We start from the raw sequence: 21,963 nt of genomic DNA, 5'->3' as shown, positions 1-21,963 counted from the left end.
CCTGTCAGTTTGCTGCAGACAGTCTGAGGAAGCAAGGAGGGAGACTGAAAAGCTCTGTATCATCAACAGATGTATGCATTGCACCCACCCTGCCTTGCCTCAGAGTGCTAGCCCAGGGCTAGGGGCTGACAACATTCCCATGCCTTGAGCAGCCAGCAGGGAAAAGCCTCCCTAATCAGAGGTCCCGCTGAGGCTTGGCCATGTCCCCTTCAGCTCAGCTCCCTGAAGAAGAGAAGGGAGGGCTGTTCTAATGCCCTCTGGCATCTTGCTTGAGCCACTGCAGGCATGTGCCTGAATTTCTGCAGTCCAGATAGAATGTCTGTCCAGTTACCAAGCAGTTCAGCCTAGCCAGGTTAAACTAACCTGCAAAGATTGAATCAGTTCAGGGTCAGGCTTTTTGAATGTCTGTCCCTAGCCTCAGTGCACATAAACCAGTTTGCATATGGCTTCAACTGGTTTGAGATAAACCTGGTTGAATGTAGTATCGGACTTAACTGATTTGGGTCAAACTGGTTTCTGCAATGTCTGTCCCAGACCCTTTGCTGGTTTAAGTTAAATCAAACTCCCCCAGCATCCTGGCATGCTCTCTGGGCTAGGTGGGGCTCTCTGCTCCACAGCAGTGCTGGCCCCTGCCCTCTGCTCCCTGGCTACAGCTCCGGCAGAGACTTGCAGGCACAGCAAGACTTGCTGGCTTCCCTGTGCTCCTCTCCTTCCTCACCCTCTCACTACTCACTACTTAAGCAGAGATCCTTTCCTCCTCTCTGCCACAGCATGGGCTGCAGCCAGCATGTGGTATGCTAGCTAATGCTGTTTAAGGCAGATAGAACAGTGTCCGCTTAGGGCTTTTTGAAACTAATCAACAGCTCAGTTGGCAATGTCCCTGCATTCCTTCCTCTGGGAAAAGCTGCTTAAGCAGAGCTTAAATTAATGAGAGAGACTTTATTTTCTGATGGGGTGCTAAATGCTGATAACAGAGCTGATAAATGCTTTGTTATCAAGGAATGGGGGAACCCCTCCCTAATCACAGCATCCTGCCTGGGCCTGTGGAAGGGGAGGTTGGGCTTCTCTAGCACCCTCCAGCTTCTAGCCTGAGCCACTGCAGGCATGTGCTGGTATTTTTTCAGTCCAGAGGAGATGTCTGTACAGTTACAAAGTGATTTAGCCTAGGCAGGTTAAATTAAAATGCTATGTTTAATCAATTCAGACTCACGCTTTTTGAATGTCTGTCCACAGCTAAAGAGGTCATCTAGTCCAACCCTGCTCAGAGCAGGGCCATTTGCAAACAGATCATCCCAGCCAAGGCTTTGTCTTCCCAGGTCTTAAAAACTTCAAGGATGGAAACTCCACAACTTTGCTGGATAACTTGTGCTTTGCTACCCTTCTAGCAAGAAAGTTTTTCCTAATATCTAACCTAAACTTCCCTTGCTGCAACTTGAGACCATTGCTCCTTGTTCTCTCATCTGTCATCGTTGAGAACAGTCTTAGCTCCATCTTCTTTGTAACTACATTTCATGTAGTTGAAAGCTGCTATTAAATCCTCTCTCATTCTTTTCTCCAGACTAAATAAGCCCAGTTCCCTCTGCCTGTCCTTAGAAATTAAGTGCCACAGCCCCCTAAATATTTTTGTTGCCCTCTGCTGGACTCTATCCAATTTGTCCACATCCTTTGTATAGTGGGAGGGGCAAAAACTGGACACACTACTCCAGATGTGGCCTCACCAGTGCTGAATAGAGAGGAAGAATAACTTCTTTTGATCTGCTGGCAACACTGCTATCAATGCAGTCCAGTATGCCATTAGCCTTCTTTGTAACAAGAGCACACTGTTGGCTCATACAATAAAAACTTTGTTATCCAGCACCCATGGGGAATGGAGAGTGCAGGATAACAAAATATGCCAGATAACTGAGCAGCCAGAACAGGTGTCTTTGCTGAGGGTTCATCCCATACCATTTCCCAGGTCCTTGATGAAGATATTGAACAAGACCGGCCCCAGGATCGACTCCTGGAGCACTCCACTTGATACCAGCTGCCAGCTAGACATCAAACCATTGATTACTAGAATCTTTAATTTTTAATTGAATCTTTAATAATATTCTATGATGTTATTAGGGGCCTCCTCCTTTCCTAGTTTGATTTCAGTGGTGACACTGCCATAGAATTCTGGGGAATCACAAACAGGCCCAGGTGATAGCTGTAGCACTAGAACAGCAGTCTGCTTTAAATATTTATTCAAAGGATATATTGCAAGGGGATACAGTTTTGGTGCATATCAGCTGCTCATTCTAGGAGCAGCAAGTTACTGAGCTTTAGTTTCCACATACAGTAGGATATGAAATTGCACAAAGGCAATTATAACACTGCATGTAATGCATGATATACAGCCACCCCTTTTAACTTGCAGTAACTTGTTTGTATGCCTATGGCCCCCTATCAGTTTGTGTCAACATGCAACATGTTTCCGTGCTACTGATCGTAGAATCATAGAACCATAGAAGTAGGGTTGGAAGGGACCTTATAGATCTTCAAGTCCGACCCCCTGCCAGGGCAGGAGAAAAAAAACTGGGCTCAAATGATCCTAGCTAGGTAGGCATCAAGCCTCGTCTTACAGACCCCCAGGGTAGGAGCCAGCACCACTTCTCTTGGAAGTTGGTTCCAGATCCTAGCCGCCCTGACCGTGAAGTAGTTCTTATGGATGTCTAATCTAAACCTACTCTCCAACAACTTGTGGCCGTTATTCCTTGTTATGCCAGGGGGTGCTAGGGGAAACAAGGTCTCTCCCAAACCCTTCTGGTCCCCCCTAGTGAGTTTATAGACTGCCACCATGTCCCCCCTCAGCCTTCTCTTGTGAAGGCTGAACAGGTTCAGGTCCCGCAGTCTCTCATTGTAGGGTGTGCCCTGTAGTCCCTGGATCATTTGGGTGGCCCTCCTCTGAACCCTCTCAATGTTGTCCACATCCCTCCTGAAGTGGGGTGCACAGAACTGGACACAGTACTCCAGCTGTGGCCTGACCAATGTTGCATAGAGGGGGAGGATCACCTCCTTGGCCCTGCTAGAGATGCACCTGTGGATGCACAACAAGGTGCGGTTAGCCCTGCCAACCGTGACCTCACATTGTCGGCCCATGTTCATCTTGGAGTCAAGAATGACTCCAAGATCCCTTTCTGCCTCCGTGCTCTCAAGAAGGGAGTTTCCCATCTTATAAGTGTGCTGCTGGTTACTACTGCCCAAGTGCAGCACCCTGCACTTGTCAGTGTTGAAGCGCATCCTGTTTTTGCTATCCCACCCCTGTAACCTATCCAGATCTTGCTGCAATCCTTCCCTCCCTACTAGTGTGCTCACCTCACCCCAAATTTTGGTATCATCAGCAAATTTAAACAGGGTGCTTTTCACCCCGTCATCCAAATCGCTGATAAAGAGATTGAATAGCACAGGCCCAAGGACCGAGCCCTGTGGGACTCCGCTGCCCACTTCTCCCCAGGCTGAATATGACCCATCCACCACCACCCTCTGAGTGCAACCCTTCAGCCAATCTGCAATCCATCTGACTGTGTAGGCATCAATACCACAGTCACCCAATTTCTTAATGAGGATGGGGTGGGAGACGATGTCAAAGGCCTTGCTGAAGTCCAGAAGGACTACATCCACAGCAACACCTGCATCCAAGGCTTTTGTGACCACATCATAAAAGGCAATCAGGTTGGTCTGACATGACCTCCCCCTAATGAAACCGTGCTGGTTGCCCTTGAGCATCATCTCTTAGGCCGGTGCACCACAGATGTGCTCCATGATGATCTTCTCAAAGAGTTTCCCTAGAATTGCGGTAAGACTGACGGACCTATAGTTGCCTGGGTCCTCCCTCCTCCCTTTTTAAAGATATGGACCACGTTGGTTACCTTTCAATCACCTGGCCTGAGCACCACGAGCGCTCATAAAGCTGTGCCAAGGGCCCTGCAATAACCCCAGCTAGCTCCCTCAACACCCTGGGATGGAGAGCATCTGGACCTGCTGATTTGAACACACCCAGCCCCTCCAGAAGCTCTCTAACCCGGTCCTCCCCAACCTGAGGTCCCCAACCTCGAGTCCGTCTTGCATCACGGTTGGGAAGTCCCGGTCCCTGCTCAAGAAAACAAAGGTGAAGAATTGGTTAAAGAGGTCTGCTTTCTCCTCTGGTGCAACCACCAGATTGCCCAGAGGATCTTGCAGGGGCCCCACATTTCCTGGTGCTTCCTTCATCCTCCCTATATATTTGAAAAAGGACTTTTTGTTATCTTTGATTTTGGATGCAAGTCCTAGCTCTATGTCTGCCTTAGCTTTCCTGACAGCCCCCCTACAGGCCCGAGCAGAGGAGGTATACTCCTCTTTAGAGATAGCACCTCCCTTCCACTGGGTGTATGTCACCTTTTTGGCGATCAGGCATTCCCGGATGCCCTTGGTGAGCCAGGGTGGCTTTCAGGCACTCCTGCCCCCCTTGCTTTTTGTTGGGATGGTCACCCCTTGTTGCTGGCTCTTGACACCCTCTGCTGGATGGTAAACTCCAGCAAGCGATGATTGCTATCACCCAGATGGTCAAGGACCTGGAGGCCCCTTACCAGGTCATCGCCTGTGGCCAGCACCAGGTCCACAGGGCATTTCCTCTGGTGGGACTGTGCACCTCCTGAATTAAGTAGAGGTCCTGTATCTTGGCCAGGAACTGCCTGGAATGGTCCGACCTGGCTGACTGTTCTTCCCAGCAGATGTCCGGGTAACTGAAGTCACCCATGACAACTACATCCCTTGCCTTAAGTGCCTCTGCAAGCTGGCTCGAAAATTCCAGGTCCAGCTCCTCCCCTTGGTTGGGGGGTCTATAGTAGACCCCCACCGTTAAATCCCTCTCCACACCGCCCCCTTGTATCTTGACCCAGTGCCCTTCAGCTTGCCCCTCCTCTGACCCCATTTTTCTGGCAGAGGATATGTATTGCTCCTTGACATAGAGCACCACAGCCCTGCCTTTCCTTCCTTCTCTATCCCTCCTGTAAAGCCTATAGCCCCTAATGCAAACTGCCCAGTCATGGGATGAATCCCACCAAGTTTCTGTTAACCTTATTATGTCTGGGTTAACCCTATTATGTTTGAGATCACTGACATAATGGTGGACCAATATGATGGACCACTCTCTTTGGCTTTCCCTCTTAATTCATACAAAAATGAGCTTGTGTTAGAGTTGGGCTGAAGAATTGTCCCTTCATATCTAACGGCGATTGTGTTGAAAGGACGTCCCTGATTCTGGCCTCTGTGTTACCTTCCCATTTAAATCCATATCAAGTAAACATAGGCAATTAGGCACTCACATACTAATCATACAAAATAACATAGATGTTTCTAATTTTCCATAAGCATTGCTAAAGGTATTTTTCTTTTAACTGGTTAATTACAGAGTTCAATTTAGTGAAGCCGGACAGATTTTACTGCTGCTGTTCTTCTGGTTCTATCTCCAAGTATTATCCACAGCATAGCTAGTGGCAAACTAGGCAAACTATCAGCAAAAAAATTCTTTGTGCATTTCTCTCAAACACTGACTGCCAATTTTCTAATCTGTGAGCAATACCAAATTACATGAATAGATGTTGATAGCAGAAAATTTAGAAAATTTAATTCTTAGATATACTTTTTTCCTTTAATGATACTTTAAAAGAAAAGCAAAGTAAATTACAAGTCTAATAGAATTGTAAAGTTATGTAAATATGTAAATGCATATTTATACATTTTAAATATGCATTATTTTATCGGCCATATTGGAACCATTATTCATGCTAAAAAATATATTTACAATTTTACAGGAGTATGATACAGTGTAACTGATATACGGGAAAGCATCTTGTAACTAACAGAATATGACAGGTGCCTTGTATATGATACTTCTATATACAGACATATGCATTTTTTGTGTAGTGTCATTCCTCTGTCATAGGAAATGGTGTTGTAATCACTTTAAAATATGGGGGATGACAACAAAAATAATTATTCTTTAAAATACATATCTCTATCACCAGTGATATTTGAATTTTTAGTTTCCAAACAAAGATTGATATATTTTCTTAATAAAAAAGTGAACTCTTCTAAAAATAGCAGATTCATTATACTGATGGAGGAAGAAAGCAATTTTTCATCCATTAGCCATTAGTATCTCTACAGCTCTTTAGAATGAAATGGCAAGAGTATTTCCAAATCTACTTTTTAATTATAGTTTTGCATTTTTTCTGTAGATATTGGTTGGTTTGGAGAGGATGCAAAAGAAAAAAACAACCTGAGCCACTGCAGCTTTTAGAAGCATAATCTATAAGGTTCAATGAAACTTACTTTTGGTGATCTCCAAGTGGTCTCTGTCCAATGGATTTTAATAATGACTCTGGCCTGGCTGCTACCTTTGGTGATGTCTTAGGGCTAGTGTCAGAATCTCCACTTTCTTCATCTCCCATGGCTTTTATGTAGCTTCCACTTCTCATTCTCCTGCAGGGGATCTCCTCATCTTTACCACCAGTGGGGTATCCTCCCCATTCATCTTGAGGCACCTGGTACAGTACATCACAACATACACAACATATGAATGGATTCTGTCATATTTTAAAATACTTTCCTTTGATTTTTCTCACATTACAGAAATAAGTCATTTACGTTTTTTCCCTGAGGCACAAATCTATTTGGAAATATTTATGAGTTCCTAATAAGTGACTTAGAATCTTAAATCCATTTTTAATTAAAGTACTGAAGAGCCCAGGATGCATTGGTCACATCCAGACAAATGTGGCTGTGTGGTTTGTGGTGCTGCAAACACATTGGCAGTGCCACATACTGCACATTTAGATATTTTCTGTGCTGCAAGGGAGTGCTGCCCATGGTGCGCTGCTCTGATTTTTTTTCTGTGGGCTATCTAGGGGTCAAAAAACCTGTGGAAGAAAAAAGGTGGAGCAGCACACACAGAGGCTTTTTTGTACTTGGAAGCAGTGCTGGGCTGCCTGGTGCTGCACTGTGGCTGCTGGCCAGGCTCTGCATGGCAGAACCACCACTTCTGCAGCTCTGGGAGGTCTCCAGGACCCCATCTGAGGCTGCTGGGGCCAGCACAGTGCTGGCCCCAGCCTCCCCTACCCCACCCAGGGTAATCTGCTGTGTGCCAAAGCATGCATGGCATGGGCGGTACATGGAAACAACTAGCAGTGGGGCAAGGTGCGCCACTGCTTCTTGCCCCTGGGGAAACAAACATCCATGCACATCTGGATGTGCCCACTGAGGGTCAATCACTTTTGAATATTTTATCAGTTATTATCATATTGGGCTTTTGGAAATAAACCATTAAAATAATAAAATATACTAGATGTAAATTATGGAAAGCTGTATATTTTTATACAAATTGATAGAACTGAGTCAGAACTAATGCCACCTGTAACTGAAATTCTTGTAAAACAGGTAAAAAGTATGCACATTTTCAGAATTTTTTTTTTAAAGTATAAGAAAAAATGTATGGAGACTGCAACATATCCTCATCATGCCTATCCAAGAATGTACTCAAATAACTTTTAATACATACAGTTCAGGCAGTTTTATAACTGTTTAGTTATTAGACAATTCATACCTAACAGATCCATAATCATTGGTACACAACACAAAGTTGTCTGGTAATTCAGTAATACAACATCTCTACCTAAAGCAACTTGGGATTTGAAGCAGAGACACTTTCAACTCAAGATTATATGCAGGGAAACCTGTATAAAACATAAACCCTATCCTTGACTCTAGCTATGTTACAAATTATTTCTTTGACCTGGCCTCATTCCAGCTAAGCACTTGAAGATACCTTTGGCTTGAAGCATGTAGGCAGTGCCATTGAAGACAGTTAATATGTATCACATAGTTAAAGCCTAGGTACTTTGCTTGATAACAATCAGAACTCAGAATCTTGGAGCATCAAGTGCTTTATCAGCATAATGACTTCACATATAATATAGACTAACTAAAATATTCACAAATATCCTATAAAGCAGAATAATAATGAACACATAATGGAGATTACAAAGTTGAAAGGTCTAGTCAAGAGTCTCATCCTGAACACATTTAAGCCTGATACAAAGGGACAAAGGATGTGTCCCAACATTCAGGGAGGGTAGGGGGATGTTAGCTCAATCTAAGGCCATCCAATCTAAGGTAAGTTGGGATGGGGGACCTAGCGGCAGGGAGTGGGGGCAGACTTGGGTAGGCATCAGGCTCTGAGGTAGGGAGGGGACTGGGGTGAAGGCAAGGTCTGCAGGGGGATTACAAGGGGCAAGCAGAGTCTGTGAGGAGGACTGGGCAGGGAGCTGGTGGAATCCAAGAGGCTTGCAGGGTCCATGGGGGCTGTCCCTCACCCTCTAGGGCCAGGGTCTATTTTTAGACCCTGATCTCTCCCACCCCCAGACAAACAACGCCCCTCACCCCTTGCAAACTAAGTCCCTCATTCTGCCCACCCCACCACCCGAATTTACTTGCCTGGCACTGATGAGTTTGGTGAGCTTGAAGGAGGGCTGGCTGATCCATGGGGAGGGAGGCTGTCCATGTGAGGGTGGAGGTAAGGGCAGAGTAGCTAAAAATAGTTTGGTTCCAGGGAGGAGGTAGGGAAAGTGCAGAGCTGGGGCTAGTGGCTAGGCTTTCTCAGACCTGAGACTGCACTGGAAACTGTACAGAAGTTCAGGACAGTTAGAGCAGTCTAAAAATAGCCAATCTAATCAAAATTGACTACACCTCAGAGGTAGTGATGCTTAGATTAGATTGGCCTTTTTTAGACAGATCTAACTATTCTGAACTTCTGTACAGTTCACACTTAGATTGACCTAACTTGTGTAAGGTCCACACCCGGGCAAACTAGGTTAGATTGGGTGGTCATTTTAATGTGATCTAACCTCCCTGAATGTCTGCATGCGCCCAAGGAATCTAGTAAACTCAACAGACCCACCCACAATAGGCTTTTCTTCTGCTGCATAAAGTCAGTAACATATCTAGCTATCAACCGCTTCTCATCCAAAATGCAGTCACTGCCAACTCTGTCAGTGTGTACAGGATTTATGCTATGCACTCCATCCAAAGAGGGTCCAGGGAGAAGGGAAATGCCAAGGGAGAAGCTTCACAAGTGAGAAGCAAAGCGAGATAAGAAGTATGGAGATGCTGGACTAAAGGAAGCAGGGGGTTAAAGTAAACATAGGGAGATCCTGAGAGAAAGGATGAGTCACAAAAGAAAACACATTGAAAGACAGATAAATTATTTTAGAGGGAAATATGTTCTTAGGTATTTTAAAAGCCTGAAAAAAAAAAGAAGTGGAAACACAAGCACTGAAAGAAAGGAAAGAAAAGATACAGTGATAGGATAAGTATTCTGAAAAAGGAGAAAATGAAGTGCCAAAGAGAAAAACCTTCCTGTTATTCTGTTTTGGATTTGGAGTATAGGTTGAAAGGGAAAGGTGATCATTTTTCTAGGGCTTGAGACCTCTAGAAGTGAGAAATCATTCTTTTTTTTTCTTTCAGAACCACATATTTAAGGAAGTTCTCCATGAGAGAGAATTTCTGAGATTCTCTGACACCTAAAAAATATCTGCATGCAGTGTGACTTGTAACAGATGGAGATCCTTAACATGAGCAAAATAAACACTCTTTCTTAAATTTTATCACATATAACTAGAAGTACTTGCCAAATTCTGAATGACAGAGTTACACTGCTAAGGGATCAGGCTATTGCATTTGGACAAACTTGCTGATATCACGCAAATGTATTCATACGTTTTATTTTGTCTGTAGTGCTCGGATTCTACTATGGCCTTGAACAAGGTTCAAGTAATGAAAAAAATATTCTGGTTACTTTTATACAATGGGTAATCCAATACTTTATTTCTCTGTTTCCTTTATCAGGGGCCAATTTTGATTTTCATGCTAAGTTTTGCAATTTAATAACTATCTGTGCTTTACTTTAGCTCAAAAATAAGTTTTAAAAGTTTGAGCAAAATCAATTCAGACATTTTTCAGTTTCCTTTCCCATCCATTCTGATGTGAAATTGTGTTTAAATAACTAAAAGCTAAACTGGTTAAAACATGCTTAGTTTGAGCTTCTCATTTGTGACTCAAAGTTCAAGCCTTAGCTGTAAAGTTATGAATGTTTAAATTTTGCGTTTTTATAGTAAAGCCAGAAAGTTAAAGCTTAGCACAGTGGTAAATAGCTCTTCTTGACATAACTTTCAACACAGCCACGTAATGTATCCTTGTTTGGCTAATTAGATATTTATAGTTTCTTTCTCTGATATAGGTTACTTTGGTTAGACTGCTGAACTCACAAAAAGGATAAAAAAGGGAAAGACTGAAATCATACTTGAAATGTAACCTGAAGAGCACTCAGGTAAACTAAAAGTGGTAGGTTTTTTTATATGAGCATCTGGCAACCAAAAACCAAGATAACTGAAGGAAACTGATCTGCAATCTAGTTCTCAAAAAACTTGGAAGATCCATGAGCCATTAGAAGGAAGAAGAAACCACCAACCCTTTTGCAATTAGCAAATCATAGTATGGGTTTCTGAAGTTTTGGTAGACTGCCTTGTGATATAAATGCAAGAGGGAAGGATTTCCTAGAGTGATAGCTTTTATTGGACCAACAAGGCAGTTGGGATATAGTTAGACAAGCTTTCAATTGCAAGACATTCTTCTTCAGGTCTGAGCAGAATGAGCCAGGCACAAGGAAAAACAGTTTCAGTGGGATTACAGATTTACTCCCAGGATTCCAGGTACACTGAAATAAGCAGAATCTTTTCCCTGCCTTCACAGCTTAAAAACAGAGCAGAATTCAATTTCAATTTTAGTTCAAGTTCAGGATTCAGGTCTTGATGCAATCGCAAGAGACTGAATCCCTGAAAAAGTCTTCAGAATTCAGTTAACCTCAGCTGGCAAGAGGGACAGAATAACAACACAGAAAAGCCCATTATACTCCACAAAAGTATTTCTCTTTCCCTAGGATATTTAGAATACTAACCACATCCTGTTATAGATTTTATAAGGTGTATTAAATGTTTGTACTGCAAAACATGGAAGCAGCATTACAGCTTGCAAAAATTCCTTTTACAATAGTTACCAGTCCCTGAAATTCCCATCTGCAGGGTTTGCAGCTGCTAATTGGGAATAATTACCCTAATTACCTACTTGCATATAGTGATGAGTGCTGATATTTATAATTTCTGAAAAAGCTTTCTTCCTGTTCTAGATGTTAACATAAATCCTTGTATCTGCAGTTTTTATACACAAAGGAATTAAACTGCATATTACCACATGAATTTTCCTTCGAAAGAACAATGAGCTGGCAAGGTCCAGATCTTTTCATTTAATTTGTCATCTGTTTCTGATTTGGTTATAACAGCTATGAAAAATGATAAGTTTTTAATAAATTCTGTGCTCTACTGCTGTGGTGGGAAGAAGAAAGGGAACTGGAGGAACGTTGGGTTAATAGCTCTATCGCTTTAATCACTTAGAGCTGGATTCAGTAAAAGGAGGTAGGTGACTAAAATTTAACTTAGTAACTTTTAGGCTCCCTGGTCCCTGGAATAGAATCCAGAACTCTGTCTGAACAAGCATTTTATACATTGGGATTAAAATAGCTAGTAGTCTCTGGTGGGCTGCCTAGATTCAGCCAAATAAGAAATTGTGAGGACAGCTGTATGCTTGAAACCCTGTTCCTTTGCGAACCTAACCCTTCCCGGCCTACAGAAAGGCACCTGTATCTGCAGAGAACCTACTGCCCTGAATTGGCTGAAAGTGGGTGCTTACAACCATCCTTTCAAAGAATTAAGCAGGGTTCACTCTTTGTTGTCAAAACATGGCTGCCAGAGGGGTTGTGGTAGCTCCTTTTTATAACTCTACAGAATTTGCTTGGGAAGTGTGAGACTCAGGTTAGTTTCACGTGGTATTTGAGGTGGAAGTATTCTCTGCCCCTCCTTCTGAAACCATTCTATTTTTCATGGAATAATTAAAGATTCACTGGGTGAGAGAGCAAAAGCAAGGAGCAGCATGACCTATGCTTGGGACACTCACCTGAGAAGAGAAAGAACTTACTTCTGGTTCCTGTTCCCAGAGCTGTTTATGCATTTTACATCAAGCAGTTGTTGGCTAAAATGCATACAAGTTCTGGAAATTCAGGACACCTCCTCCCCTTTCTTCAGCTTAGGGCAAATTTAAAATCTTTTCTGCCCAGTAGGTCAGTTTTAACAGAAGAGGTGAGAAATGCCCTGTCCCAAGCCTTCCCTAAAGTGAGTTGATATGGGCATTCTCCAGGACATGGGGGATTTGGGTATGAACAACCTCAGGCTAAACAGAACTGAGAAACACTTCTTTGGTGAATGTGGTAGCTGCTAGACTATTATATAAAAGATGTGCAGAGACGATAGCACTGCTTTCTCAAGCAGCTGTTTTACAAGAAAGCAGTGACTGTAATGCCTTTTGTGAATTATCCTCTCATATGTTAGGCATGCTCCAAGGACACCTATCAGATCTGGCCCCTCCGTGGACTTAGACATAGGGATGCTTAGTTCTGGATTGGGTTTAGGAATCACGCAAACCAATCTCTGCTTCTGCTATACCAGTTATGGGATCTGCTGCAGCAGAATTCTAGCTGTCCAGAAAATTTGAAAGTTAAACCTGGAAGTGCCAAGGGACCTTAGGCCACTCTTGTTTGGGACTTGGGCTACTAAATGGTGTATAAGTCTTGCTCTAGGTACCAAAAACTTTTTTTTCAATTGAATAACCTCTTTTTATTGAGCAAGAGTTCTCCTCTGGGGACTCTATATTAGATTTAGAGCTTTCAAAATATACAAAAACTATAATCACCAGCTGAATCTTTATGAAAATCTAAGGGTAAAGTTAGGGTTACATTTAGACCAGGGGTGAGCAAAATATGACCCGTGAGCCAATTTCAGCCTGCCAGGCAATACCATTTGGCCTGTGGGTGCCCATCAATTAATTGTACCTCACCCAGCCCTCATGCCTTGTTCCCACCCTCGTGGGCAGAAGGGCCTAGCCCAGCTAGCACATGACTTGTGGGCAGGACTGCTGCCGCTACTGCTGCAGCTGCTGGGAGACCTGCTCATCTTCCCTGGCATCCTGCATACTCCAGGAACCAGGTAGGGAAGTGGTGGGGAAGGGGGAGCTGCACGTGAGCAGGAGGGCAGAGGATGGGGCTGGGGCTGGTGGCAAAGGGAGAAGCTTCACAGAGCCCATGCCCAGAGGAGTGGCAAGAGCATGGAGCTCGGGTGGGCATGGCATTGCTGGCTTGAATATATATATTTTGAACACACACACACACACACACACACACACACACACACACACACACACACACACACACACACACACACACACACACACACACACACACACACACACACACACACACACACACACACACACACACACACACACACACACACACACACCCCCACCTCTTCTGGGTCTCATACACAGTTCTCTGAGCCTTCAGAAGCAGGAAGGTTGTCTAACACAAGGTCAACAGATACACACACAGCCTGGGGAAGTGGGGGCATGTACCACACTGTTCCATAACATGAGATAAGGTGGTACCAGCTCACAAGGCCCCAGAGTGGGGGGGCTGGAGTTTTCCAGTTTTGGGGAAACAGACCAAATCAGAAGGACACCAGTAAAGCCCCAAATTAGGATGTGGGCATGTGGTAGGCTTATGAAAGCGGGACTTCGGCTGACAACACAAAAAGTGGACAGTATGACAAACACAGAGAGATCAATTAGTGATAACCATGGATGACAAGTTGTCAGAAGGAGAGAAGAATACAAAAGCAAAGACTTGAGAGTAACAAAAGGTCCAACCCCATCCTCTTCCTCCTCTCTATAAGGGGTCCCTGTCCCTGGGACAGAGCCCATGGGGGTGGGGATGGGCTGGGGCATCCCACCTCCAGGCTGCTGACATGCTGACATATGACACCTAAGAGAGAGCATCAGAGTGAAGTCTGAGTCCTGGCCAGAGTCCTGACTCTGATGACAGCCCTATAATTGGTAGCTATAGAATTGTTTGATTGTCTGTATTATTTCTTTTCTGTTATCACTGTGTATCAATAACATTACCTATTATTGAATGGAAAGCTCGTGGTCAGTCTGAGGGTGGGTTTGCTCCCCTGGAACAAGGCACATGGGTTCTAAATCCAGAGCCAACAGGACGTGAAGGAGGGTGGGAGGGTGTGCCCCCCACCACAGCCACAGCCCCTCACAATTCCCACGCTCCCATACAAATACACCCTTCACACAAAATATACAGGAGTAAGACTTTATTTTGAGTTATTTTGCAATCACCTCTATATGCAGTATGCAAACACAAATCATGACAAAAATATTTTTTGTAATAAAATTAACATACGTTATAGTAGGTGTTTGACTTTTAGTATATGATTTGGTTTTATTCTTGTTCCAAGATGGCAACTCTCTCCCAAAAGAAGTACTTCTGAGGGGAAAGGGAAGCAACTTTTGGTGGCAAAGGTCAGGGGTTAGGGGCAGGACTTCAAATCCCAAGATGGTGATCAGGGGGCAGGGCACCTGTCAAGGGGCAGGGCTACTCTTGCAGCCCATGACATTTCATGAAAACTCATTAAGTGGGCCTTCAGCTGAAATAATTGCCCACTTCTGACTTAGACCATACTAAATGCACTTAAAATATGAGCATCCACACATGGAAGCTCATTAACTTGTGCTAGATTTGTGCTGAGTACCCTCTGAGTATCTTAAAGATACATTAGTTCAGGTGAGGGTTACTTCTATCCCATGCTACCTAACTCATGTCATGATAATGTCAATCTGCTCTATGGAGATAAAATACACAGTCTGAAATACTTCAGCATCCCAGAATGCATCATTCCCATCACCCCCGCGACACAAACAGGAATAGATCACAGGTGTCTTGGCTCCTAATGATGCCCCTGCTCACCAGCCCCCTAGTTGCAAGTCACAGCTGCGTAAACAAGAAACAGTATGAACCCTTAACACAGGGGTGGACAATTATTTCAGCTGGAGGGCTGTTTAATGAGATTTAGTAAGCTGGCAAGGGCCCCAGTGGAGGTCCCACTCCTTGACTGGTGCCCCACCTACGGTTGCCATCTTGGGACTGGAAGCCCTACCCCCTACCCCCTGACCTTTGCCACTGCAAGTCCCTTCCCTTGCTCCTGAAAGTGTTCCTTTGGGAGGGCAGGATTGCCATCTTGGAACCGAGAAGAAAAACCCAAATCATATGCCAAAAGTCAAACATCTACTATGATATATTTTGATTTTATTTCAAAAAGTATATTTTCCCTGATTTATGTGTATTTGCATAGTGTATATAGAGGTGATAACATAAAAGTTCAAAAATAAAGTCTTACTGTTGTATATTGCGTAGGAGCTGTATTGGGGAGTGTGTGTCTGTGGGGGGGGTGAGTCTGTGGGTAGGTATGGGGTTTGTGAGGGATATACAGGGTTGATGTGTGTGTGTGAGGTTTGTGGGATGTGTGTGTGTGTGTGTAGGTGTGGGGTGTGGCAGGGGTGTGAGTGTATATATGGTAGGGTGTGTATGTGGGTTGTGTCAGGGTTTGTAAGGAGGTGTGGCTGCATGTGGGGGGGATGTGTGGGAATGTAGGTATGTTGGGGGTGTAGGTGTGTGTATATGTGGAGTGGGCTGTAGGGGGTGTGTGTGGGGTTGTGGGATGTGAGGGAGGGTGGGGACGATCCCACATGCTCTCCTATGGCACATAACCCCTGCTGTTGGCAGCAGCAGGAGCAGGTGGTGTGTGCTTGGGGTGCTTGTGGCCCACACAGGTGCAGCTACCCAGTGGCATGCAGCCTCAGGCAGTTCTGGGAGTTGCAGGTGGCAGCAAAGAGTGAAGCTGGGCCAGCTCACGTCTGTTGCTCAGAGCTCATGTGCAGCTTGCGGGATTCATGCACCACCAGCGAAAAGCCCTGCACAATGGAGCTTGCTGCTTTCCCCGTTCCCTGCTTCCACGTGCAGTTCCCAGGACTCCGCTGGTAACCAGGGAGTGGGGAGGACAGCCAGATCCATTGTGCAGGGCTTCCCTCTTGCGGTGCACAAGTACAGGGAGATGCGCATTAGCTGTGACAACAGAAGTGGGTTGACCTGGCTCTCCTCCTTACCGCCACGTGCAGCTCCCAGAAATGGCTGAAGCTGCGTGTCACCAGTCAACTGCAGTTGCATAAGCCATGAGCTCCTAGAGGACCCGATGACTACTGCTGCTGGTAGCAGGGGTTGTGCACCACGGGGGAGAATGGGGCATTCCCATACTCCCTCACACCTCCTCACACCTCACGAAACCCATACAACCACACCCTGCCCACCCAAACTCCACATTCCCACTGCCCCACTGGGCACAGGCCCTGGGTTTCACACTCCCACCAGCCCCACACTCCTGCCCAGCTGCGGGCATGAGGAAGAGCCACTGGAGGCCAGGGAAACTGAGCAGGTCCCCCAGTGGCTGCAGTAGTGGTAGCGGCGGCCCTGCCCAGAAGCTGTGCATGCTGGCTGGGGCTGGGCTGAAGCCTTTCAATGAACAAGTATGGGAGTGAAGCGCACAGGCTGGGTAGGGTACAATTAATTGATGGCTGCCCATGGGCTGGATGAAAATTGCGAGGCAGGCTGGATACAGCCCATGGGCCATATTTTGGCCACCCCTGCCATAACACGTGATTGCACAAAGCATGCTCTAACTTTAACACTGCTTAACATTCCACAGATTTAGTGTGGTCTATGTGTAACATGCAACTTCACCTGACTATACAGCCTCTCTAAGCAGGGGCAGATTAATAAATGGGCCCATAGAGCCTAGGCCTAGAGCTCACTGAAACTGAGGGCCCCACCAATTTTGAAGCTTGCATTGCTGCTGTTTTTCTGTAGGAGCAAACAGTTGCAGCAGCACATTTTTGGATTTTAGTGTACCTCGATATCATTCAGCATAGACAGTGAGGTCCAATGCCAGACCAATCTTGTGCTTTTCTGGCCTAGAGCCCCAAGAATTCTTAACCCACCCCATTTCTATGCCTCTGTTTCTCCAGGTTAATGTGAATATTACCTACCTCACAGAAAGCTATGAAGTTGAATGTGTAAATGTAAAATGCTCTGAAAGTTTCAGATGAATGGTGTTACAAAAGTGAAAATATCATCAAAACTTTATTAATATAAATCTACATTCTTATTATCATCTTATTATTCATCATTGATTTAGGCTGAGAACATGAACAAGAAAAAGATCTGAAGTGCCATATAATGGATCTGACTCACAAGCACCATGTTTTTCATGGGTACAGGAAATTAAAAACTGAAAATGTCTTGACATGAAGAGTGATGTTACCTGCAGTATATTATTTGCTCAGTATTATTGCCTTAGGCCACTTAAGGCTGGGGATCAATGATTTAAAGTTTTATAAACCCAATCAAAAATGCTCCAAACACACAGGTGAAGGCCAAAAACTTTAATCTCAGTGAGAGTTCATGCACAATCCAGGGTTTTTTTTCCAAGGGATCCCCTTGGAAAAAGCATTGTACTCAGACTCCTCAATTGGGAAAAAATTGAAGAAAATCTTTAAGAAAACTGAAGAAAATTGAGGAAAATGTTGAGAATGGTAAAAATGTCCTTGCCATCATAAAGGGAATCTTCCCAATATTGTAAAATGACCCATTTTGCTATATATTTGAATAACTCTTCATGTTTGTTTAGAGAGTACTTATGGACATTTTTCTTTCACAGAGTAGGGAACATCTTCCAGAATAGCTGTTCACTACTCATGCTACACTAATGGCAGTAGCCCAGAGTCTGATGCTACCATGGTAAATTGTATAATATAGATATCTGGCCATTTTTTAAAACTACTGTCCTAGCAGGATAATTTTTGGTTTGCTGGGTAGGAAGAACACACTGTTGAACATATTTTCTCCTGTGTTAAGATAAAGCAACCAGCATTCCTCTGTAGAAGCAGCTTCCTCTGAGAAACACATGAAACTGAGTAGGCAATTTCTGGAATTAAATGCAAAAGAAGTATTATGACCTCTATCCTGGGGAAAGTCTTGGAAAAGATTATCAAGAAGGCCAACCTTAACAGATTAGCTGAAGGCAATATCCTGAGGGATTCCCGGCATGGGTTTGTTGCAGGTAGGTCTTGCTTGACCAATCTCATTTCCTTTTATGACCAGGTGACTTATCACCTGGACAAAGGGGAAGAGATCAACATCGTATACCTTGACTTTAAAAAAAGCCTTCGATCTGGTATCCCACAATCACCCCTTGGTTAAACTGGCTAACTGTGGCCTTGACGTCACCACGATCCGCTGGCTGGGGAACTGGCTCTGCGGTAGGAGAGGGTGGTGGTCTATGGGAGCCAATTGTCTTGGTGTGCTGTGACCAGTGGGGTCTCACAAGGCTCTGTCCTAGGGCCTATACTGTTTAACATCTTTATCAATGATGTGGACATTGGTGTCAGAAGCGGACTGGCGAAGTTTGCTGACGACACCAAACTTTGGGGCAAAGCATCCACACCAGAAGACAGGCAGGCGATCCAGGCTGACCTGGACAGACTCAGCAAATGGGCAGACAAGAACCTGATGGTGTTTAACACTGAAAAATGCAAGGTTCTCCACCTTGGGAAGAAAAACCTGCAGCATCCTTATAGGCTCGGCAGTGCTATGCTGGCTAGCACTATGGAAGAAAGAGACTTGGGGGTCATCATTGACCACAAGATGAACATGAGCCTGCAATGTGATGCTGTGGCTAGTAAAGTGACCCAGATGCCGGCTAGTAAAGTGACCCAGATGGATACAGATGCTTCTCAAGCAAATCCCAGGACGTCATTCTCCCCTTGTACTCGGCCTTGGTGAGGCCGCAGCTGGAGTACTGCATCCAGTTTTGGGCTCTGCAATTCAAAAAGGATGTGGAGAAGCTTGAGAGGGTGCAGAGGAGAGCCACATGCATGATCAGAGGACAGGAAAACAGACCTTATAATGAGAGACTGAGAGCCATATGGCTCTTCAGCCTGGAAAAGCGTAGGCTCGGGGTGATCTGGTGGCCACCTATAAGCTTATCGGGGTGCTCATCAGGATCTGGGGGAACGACTGTTCACCAGAGCCCCCCAAGGGATGACAAGATCGAATGGTCACAAACTCCAGGCTGACCGGTTCAGACTGGACATAAGGAAGAACTTCTTTGCTGTCTGAGCCCCCAAGGTTTGGAAGAGACTGCCGCCGGAGACGGTTCAAGCATCCACTTTGAACGCCTTCAAGACACATTTGGATGCCTATCTTGCTGGGATCTTATGATCCCTACTGACTTCCTGCCCCTGGGGTGAGGAACTGGACTTGATGATCCTCCAGGATCCCTTCCAGCCCAAATGTCTATGAAATCTATTAAATCTGAGTTAATTAGCAGTTTTAGTAATAGCAGTACCTTTGCTCAAAGTATCCAAACAAAACTGTTTCTTGTATTCAAAGTAACAATCAAAAAATGGAAATTTGTGATTTTTAGACCTTTTTCTTCATTTGCTTATATTTAGTTTCTCAGTAAATGCAATGACTGTCATGATTGGGACTGTGGCAGACTCCTACTGGCATGTAAAATATTGGCACTAATATTCTAAATGCTCAAAATTACAAGTGTTTCCAAATCTGATTGTGGATTTGAGAGGCTAATCCAGTGTTCATGACTCAGCTTTCAGGAAAATAATTTTTATTGAGAAAAAAAGACTTTAAGTGTGCCTTGTTTCTGAGCCAAATGTAAGGGACTTCATTGCCACAAATTATTGGATCAGGTTCTTTAATCACAAGTTGACTGGTTCAGATTTTTCCATTTACAGTCCTACTAGTCTGGACCCTGCAAGTCTGAGCAGTAGGAATGAATCGTAGGGGGAAGAGTTACTCATATGGAAAGTCTTACTTTTTAATATTTAATTTTCAGTGCACATTTTAATGTAGTGGTTCTGACTTTAATGTGCGGATTCATTGATCAAAGTACATGAATTATATAATAAATACAAGTAAAACTTTCTACAAAGACATCAGGGACTCCTTCTCATCATTAATAACAGTCATTCCTTTAATTATCTTCCACTTTCATATGCCACCCCCCAACAACTTGAAAGCTTGGGAGAACAGATAGATCTTACAGTATTCTAACTCCCTTTGTCCAAGAAGGTGATTTCATCTCGGAGTGCTGAGTATCCTTCCCAAGAATGCCATGCTAGCATCCCCTTCCTATTTCACTGAGCCACTGTTATCTTGAAAGCTACATCTCATTGAAAGAGGAAGGATGTGGTCAGACAAATCACAACACATTTAAATCTTCTATAGGTCAAAACCAACCCCTTGAGGTTCACCTGGAGTTGAGCTGAGTGTCAGTACAGACCACAAAGCATGAGCATAACAGGAGATGTTCCACCAAGCGAGCTAGCAGCAATGTTCTTCTTTTTCCAAACATTTCTCAAGTGTAACCTGAAGCAAAATGCATTGCAATGACTGGTACTTGGTGTGAAGACGCATCAAAACGCCATGTGTTCAGGAACACTGTGGTCACGAAACTCATCACTCTCTATAAAACTGCACTCTTAAATCTCACCTTTCATTTCAAAGAACAATTTCTAGTCCTTATGCTTTTGAGGATAAACTTGAAAATATGTACCTAGTGTAATACAGTGTACTTACCTGACTCTTCAGAGAGCCTGAAACAATAGCTCAAAGTGGTATGAAATATCCCAATCAGTCCTTTTATGACTCTGAATCCACAGTAATATGAAAAAGAAGAGCAGCCCTCTGCTAAGGGTGTTAGGCTTAAGTTTCTGGACATCTGGAATCAGGGCTCTGCTCTGCCCCAGACTTCCTGTGTGATCTTTAGGAAATGATTTCATTGCCTTTCCCAAGTTCCATTCCATAAAATAGTAATACTAGTACTTCTCTACTTTAAAGGTAAGTGATGAGGATAAATACATTACAAATACATGAAGCACTTTTATGCTAGTTACTAGCCAATTGCTCATCATGAATGATGGAGTGTTTCAGGGAGTGTTTACATGCCCCACCCCCGCTCACCCTTCGGGGCCAGCCATATAAACCAGGGGCAGGCAATTATTTCAGGTGGAGGGCTGCTTACTGAGTTTTGGCAAGCTGTTGAGGGCCACATGGGTAGCCCTGCCCCTTGACAGGTGCCTCATCCCCCTAGTCGCCATCTTGTGACCTGAAGTCCTGCCCCCAGAAGTTCCTCCCCTTGCCCCTGGAAGTAGTCCTTTCAGTAAGGGGTTTTGCCATCTTGGAACCAGAAAAATACCAAATTATATTCTAATTTATATGTGTTTGTGTAGTGTACATAGAGGTGATCACACAATAGCTTAAAATGAAGTCTTATTTGAGTATGTGGTGGGAAGTGGGTATAGGTTTGTGGGGGGGCTGTGGGTGTGCGGTGAGGGAGCATGTGGGTGTGTGTGTGAATATGTGGGATGTGGGTGGGTATGGGGTTTGTGGGAGCTGTGTGTGGGTGGAGGGTGCCTGAGCTGTGTGATGGGGTATGGGGGTCTGTGTGTATGGCAGTGCAAGCGGAGTGTGGGTGCATGTGTATGGTACGGTGTGCATGTGGGACACACCCTATGAACACCCCCCTCACACTGTCGCTGCCTGTGCACACGCACACACACTCTGCCCCTGCCTGCGCGCGCGCGCGCGCGCACACACACACACACACTCTCTCTCTCTCTCTCTCTCTCTCTCTCTCTCTCTCTCTCTCTCTTTCTCTCTCTCTCTGCCCCTGCCTGCACACCTTCCCACACACACTCTACCCCTGAGGTACACCCCCCAACACACTCTGCCCCTGCATGTGCACACACACTTTCTGTTCCTGCCCACACACCCTCACACTGCCCCTGCCCGTGCGAGCACACACATACACACACACTTTG

At 44.7% G+C, this 21,963-nt stretch overlaps 1 protein-coding gene across 1 annotated transcript in view; it reads right to left on the bottom strand.

Annotated features, from left to right (window-relative positions):
* Positions 1–21,963, bottom strand: part of DLGAP2 (DLG associated protein 2) — an 803,365-nt gene that overhangs the window by 121,347 nt on the left and 660,055 nt on the right. The window contains exon 7 of the mRNA XM_090033149.1: positions 6,337–6,548. Within this exon, the coding sequence (XP_089889275.1) occupies positions 6,337–6,548 (212 nt within the window). The remainder of the gene's footprint in view (positions 1–6,336; positions 6,549–21,963) is intronic.

This window comes from Crocodylus siamensis, chromosome 1 (genome assembly GCF_052110815.1).
Source record: "Crocodylus siamensis isolate JL-2025a chromosome 1, ASM5211081v1, whole genome shotgun sequence".
Lineage (NCBI taxonomy): Eukaryota > Metazoa > Chordata > Crocodylia > Crocodylidae > Crocodylus > Crocodylus siamensis.
Note: the sequence above shows the minus strand (reverse complement) of the source record. Positions and strands in the feature narration are given on the sequence as shown.